The sequence below is a fragment of the Dasypus novemcinctus genome, chromosome X (genome assembly GCF_030445035.2).
Source record: "Dasypus novemcinctus isolate mDasNov1 chromosome X, mDasNov1.1.hap2, whole genome shotgun sequence".
Lineage (NCBI taxonomy): Eukaryota > Metazoa > Chordata > Mammalia > Cingulata > Dasypodidae > Dasypus > Dasypus novemcinctus.
In genome coordinates this window covers 77,468,591-77,474,590 of record NC_080704.1, presented here as the reverse complement: position 1 = coordinate 77,474,590, position 6,000 = coordinate 77,468,591, and the positions used below count along the sequence as shown (strand labels likewise).

Below are 6,000 nucleotides of genomic sequence, written 5' to 3'. Positions count from 1 at the left end.
AAAAATGAAGATAGCATCTCTTGTCTGACAGGTTGTGAGAATTAAATAAGCTGTTCATGTGAAGGCATTCTGACAACTATAAGGTAGTATTATCTGTTGAAAGTGTTGAGGAGTCCTCAAACCCAGCTCACTCTTAAGATCCTGAAAGGCCTTGGCTCTGGTGAGAGTACAGAAGGTGGTTCTTTTTTGTTTCTCCTGCAGTCAGGCAGACAGAAGTGGGGAGAAAAATGGAGGAAGACGGGTTTGTTCATCACCTCTGTCCTCTTATGCCCTGGCTGAGGGGGGAATTGCAGGGGAGCTAGCATAACCTTTTTATTGGTGAGTCAGCGAAGGAATTTCTAGAGTGCCAATGATGTATAAGTGTTGATTTTAGTTTGGATTTTTAAAGCTGTTCCTTCTTTGGAAGTGTCTTTAAGGCATAACTAAAAGCACGAGCAATTGGGAAGTAGGTGGGAAATGACAGCAGCACAGCTTCTTAGTAGTGTGAACTTGAGGAAATAGCTCAGCTTCTCTGGGCCTGTCTTCTCATCTCTAAAATGGGGATACTGCTGCCTATTTTGCAGGGCCATTGTGAGCAGGAAGATAATATTATGCAAAAGTGCTGGGTCCACTAGCTGGTACAGAATAGATGCCTAATACACCCATTTCCTTTCCCTTCTTGGTGGGCAGACTTCAGTCACTGCGTTCATGCCAAGAGAAAACACTTACTCTCCAGTTGACTGAGTTTAATAACTCCTATTATTCATTTAATTCTCACAACTCCATGAGGCAGCTCTTCTCTATATTTTGCACATGGAGGAAACCACAGTTCCATTAAGTTTTTGCCCAAGATCACACAGCTTGTAATTTTTAAAGCCAGGATTCAAACCCACCCTGTAGGCTTGCCGCTCAGACATCAGGATGTGTGATGGGGCTTAATCGAGCTGGAACTTGTGGGAGGCCCATCCTTAAATAGATTAGGACCAAGGGGGTAGCCCCAACCTGGCCCAAGGTTTCGGGAATGAACTGACTCTGGGAATGAACTGACTCTGGGTAGACTCTACCCAGAATATACCGATAGAGAGGTAGCTTGGTAATAATTGGGAGAGAGCTATAAATGTAGTTGCCTCCCAAATCATTGGGGAATATAATCTGTGCTCTACCAGTTTCAGAAGCTCTTGTTTTGAGAGTGAAATGAGTCCCTTATTAAGAGTATACGAGTATATTATTGGTAGTTTTCTTCCTGTCATCTTCCACTAAACATAACCTCTTGTCACCTGACAGCCCTCCATTTAGCACCCTCTGAACAAGAGACAACTGAGTCTCTTTTTCAAACCTTTCTCCTGAGTTAGATTGTAAAAACTAGGAGGGGGTGAGTCATCTTAAAAGAAAACCTAAATGTTCCAAAGCCAAGGAGAACAAAACTTATGTTTTCTACACAGATCATTAATTTCAACACATGGCTGCTTTTTCAGGATATCAATCCAAGACTTAGGACATGTCTACTCCCTACCCCAGGATGGAGGTACCTGCAGTGCCATCTGTGCTGTCCCTGCCTCCACACCCAGTGACAAACATGACTGAAGGCACCTCACTAACCAGGAACATGACCACCACAGAACATTGACCTGGGCTACTGGTGTGGACTGTACTGGGTATGGCACAGTATAGGTGAGGAAGGGGCCAAAATGATCTGTAGAGGCTTATTTATAAGCACAAGGCTTCAGCCTGAGGCTGCCGTCATCCTAAGGGTAATGGCAAATATTTCCATTAGAGTGAAGGCCTTGGCCTAAGATACAACACAAGGGTGTCTCTCGTGGGGCTTCATTTGTTTCTATCATTGTCTTCCTCATCTTACTGAAGGACATCTAATTTTTTTTTTCTGCTGCCCCTACAGTTCTTAGCACTGTATGGAAAAGGTAGCAGTTCCTCAGGTAAGTGTCAATATAAAAGCTAGGTCTCCTGGCCAAAACAAGGACTAGGTAAAAATCATTGGAAACAGTCTAACCCTTTAAGGTCCATTCACTTTCAATTCTAATTCCCAAAAGGAATGCTATGGGGCAAGGAGAGTACTGGCCTTTGTGCTCCTCTCCTTGTAGAGCAGTGTTGGGGTACTTAACAGTGCTGGGGTGTTACACACATGGCTTCACACCGTGTGCCCAGGGTAGTAATGAAAATGAAAGCTCTAGCTAATTGGGCTGCTCTGATGCTGGGGAACTCACTGCCCAGAACAAAGACAAATCACCAGGCTTTCTCTGTAAGCCCAAGAACCCACAGTTAATATTCTGTCCCTACCTCCTCATGCTCCCCCCCCCCAAAAGCTGCAACTACCTAGATTGTACTACAAAGGCTCATGTAATAGCAGAGAATTTATCTTTTTAACATTTCTTTATACTTTTTATTTTGAAATAATTTCACACTTACAAGACTTGCAAAAATAATGCAAACCCCATACAGAGAACTCCAACATGCCCCCACCTTGCCCAGATACTCAGATCCACCAATTTTAACATTTTGCCACCTTTGCCTTTGCTGTATCTTTCATCTACCTATCTATCAAGAGCAAGCTGTGCATAACACACTCCTTAAACACATAATACTTCCATGTACATTTCCTACTAACAAAGATATTCACTTATGTAATCACTGTAAGTGCAGTTATTAAGTTCAAGAAATTTAACATTGATACAAAGCTTACATGCTATATTTCAAATTTTTCTTATGTCCCAATAATGTCCTTTTGAGCCTTTTCTCCTCCATTCTTAGATCCCATTCAGGAACATGTTTTGCATTTACTTGTCATTATCTCTTTACTTTTCCTTTCTTTTTTTAATTGTGGAAAGATATACAGCATAAATCTTTCCATCCCAACCCCTCCCAAGCATACCATTCACAGATATTAATCACATTCACATTTCAGAACCCTCACCACCATCCATTACTAGAACTCTCCCTTCACTCCAAACAGAAAACCTATAGTGGTTTTGCATTAACTCCTCATTCCCCTTGCTCCCCACCCTGGTAACCTGTACTCTTAATTTCTCTCTGACTTTGCATATTCTCTGGTATTTTCTTTGAGGTTACCATGGGGCTTAAATTTAACATCCTAAAACTATAAAAATCTCGTTTGCTTTGATACCAATTTCAACAGTGACATACACACTATATTCCTACAACCCTCCATCTTCCTTCCCTTTACGCAGTTCTTTTCACAAATTACATATTTATACAATGAGTCCAAAACCATTGATTTATCATTACATTTTATGCATTTGCCTTTAGATACTGTAGGAAACAAGAAGTGGAGTTACAAATTAAAAAAAAAAGTATTGACATTTATATTTACCTATGGCATAACAGAGATCGTTATCTCTTCAAGTAACTTCAGTCAGTTGTCTAGTGTCCTTTCCTTTCAACCTGCAGAAGTCCCTTTAGCATTTCTTGTAGGGCTACTTAAGTGGTGACAAATTCCCTCAGCTTTTGTTTATCTGGGAACATGATTCCTCCCTCATTTTTGAAAGAGTTTTGACAGATACAGGTTTGGTTTTTTTTTTTTTTTTTTTAACTTCAAATATCTTCCCACTGCCTTCTAGCCTCCATGGTTTCCTATAAGAAACTGGCAATTAATTTTATTGAACATCCCCTGTACATGATACATTGCTTCTCTATTGTGGCTTTCAGGATTCTTTGTTTGGAATTCAACAGTTTGATTATAATATGCCTCCGTGTGGGTCTATCTGGATTTATCCTGTTTGGAGTTTGTTGAGTGTCTTAGATATGTATACTCATGTCTTTCATTAAATTATATTTGGGAAGTTTTCAGCCATTTTTTTCTCTGAATATTCTCTCTGCCCCTTTCTTCTCCTTCCAGGACTCCCATGATGCATATATTAATATGCTTGATGGTGTCCCCCAGATTCCTCAGGCTCTGTTCACTTTTCATTCTTTCTTCCTTATGTTTCTCAGACTGAATGATTTCAACTGTCTTTTCTTCAAACTCATTGATTATTTCTTCTGCCAGCACCAATTTGCTGTTGAACTACTCTGGGGATTATTTAATTTCTGTTACTGTGGTCTTCAGCTCTGATTTTTTTCATAATTTCCATTTTTCTACTGTTGTTCTCTTTGTGTTCATCTATCATTTTCCTGATTTCCTTTAGTTCTTTTTCCATGTTTCCTTTAGCTCTTTGAGCAAACTTGCACCATTTTTTAAAGGTGTCTGGTATATCCCAGGTCTGGTCCTCATTGATGGTTTCTAATGCTTTAATCTTCTTTGCCTGGGCCACTGCTTCCTGTTTCTTTGTGTGTTTTATAATCTTTTGTTGAATCCTGGACATTTTTATATTTTAATGCATTACTGCTGGAATTTAGACTCTGAGGCTTCTGTTCTTTAAGCTTGTATTCAGCTGGTGCAATGACAGAGCTTTCCTTGAATGCCAGGAGATAACAAAAAAAAAAAAAAAAAAAAAAGGAAAAATTTTAGTCTTTGCAGATTAACCTGTGTGAGCTCCTTTAGAGCTTACCCATACAATGAGTTTAGAGAATCTCTCCAGGCCAAAGCATCCTTTCCTGTGCATGCGTTTTGCCTTGCGCAAGCACATGTGGCCTTGGAAACTCCCCTATTCACATAAATACAAATGTCCCCTCTTCCCTAGGAAAGAGTTTTCCTCAAGGTCCCAAGCACTGCACTGTATGTCCTACTGCCAGAATCTCTTACCCCATGTAGTCACGACTTGACTGCTCTCCCTCAGCATTCTGGAGGAGAGCTCTGTGAACTGCCTTCTACTACCCACAGGGCAAGTTCTGAGACAGTGTGTCCCTCAGACCATCACGTGGCAGAGTGGGCCAGACACACATGCTCCTAGTATGTGCACGAGAATTACTCTGCTTCCTCCGGAACTGGGAGAAGGGATCCACACTGGGAATATGGGCCGGCTCCATCCCAAGCTGGTGAGGGGTGCAGGAAGGGCCAGCCAAAGAACCAGGAGATCCTACTGCTTTTAAGTGGTCTTTTTCTTGATTTTGGTGCTTGCCCTGTCACTTCAATCCTTTAACTCTTTTTCTGGAACTTTCAGAAAGATGTTTCTGCTAGTTCTTGATGTTTGCTCAAAGTTTCTGTGTGGTGGGGGCAGCAAAGTCCAGAAGCTTCTCATTCTGTCATCTTGACTGGGGTAGGGCCTTCACAAGGGACTATTATTTTTTAAAGAGAATTCATCAGCCATTGATTATACCAAGAGATTTCAATGATCTTTTCTTTCCATTTAAGAAATCAGAATACATCATGATCAGGATGATAATGCTGAAACAAGATTGTTGGCTCATCATCGAGGGTACAAATACACACTTAATTATTTGACACTTTATTGAACGCAAAGCAAGATGAAGTGTCTTTGCCTTCATTGTACACAACTGAAGCAGGAGTCCAGGGAGGGGAAGTAAGGTACAGCGTTCCTTGGAGAGGAAGATGTGAGCCACCTCTAGTCCTGTTTTGCTGTGGGAAGATTAACCCATGTTCTGTCGGTTTCCATAACCCCTAGGATGGGTATCCTTCCAGTCATCCCACTCCCGAGCTCTATGTAGTGTTTTCTCATCAGCATCTTCTTCCTTTTGTTCCTGATCTTCCTGTTGTTGAGCTGCTTTTTTGAACTCTGCTAAAGTGGAAAAATGAGAAAGTGGGGGTGAGAAATTGAGAGAATATTAAAAAAGGAAAGTCAAGGGCCTCGGCTCTACTCTGAACACAACCACATAAAATGAGTACAAGGAATAGAACTGGTTATATATTATGTACCCAGCAGGAAGTGGGTAGAGTACTTATTTAATATATTACATGCTAAATAACAGTAAGAAAGTACACTCTAAGTGGTTTTCACAAGGCAAAACATATAAAAGTTGCCCCTCAAAATGAATTCTACTTTGGGAAAGAATTCTTGGTAAAAATGGCCAAAACACACACACAACCAAAAACACTAAAGCAACAACTATTTATGATTTTATGATTTCTCATATGCCAGGGAGGTAGGA

At 40.7% G+C, this 6,000-nt stretch overlaps 1 protein-coding gene across 2 annotated transcripts in view; it reads right to left on the bottom strand.

Moving 5' to 3' along the window:
- Window positions 1-2,348: 2,348 nt before the first annotated feature.
- IGBP1 (immunoglobulin binding protein 1) overlaps window positions 2,349-6,000 on the bottom strand; it is a 28,452-nt gene continuing 24,800 nt past the window's right edge. The window contains exon 6 of one of the 2 annotated variants that reach the window (XM_004472308.5): window positions 2,349-5,630. In XM_004472308.5, coding sequence (XP_004472365.1) covers window positions 5,482-5,630 — 149 coding nt within the window. In that variant the 3' untranslated portion in view covers window positions 2,349-5,481. The remainder of the gene's footprint in view (window positions 5,631-6,000) is intronic. The other variant, XM_004472309.5, reaches the window with a different exon arrangement.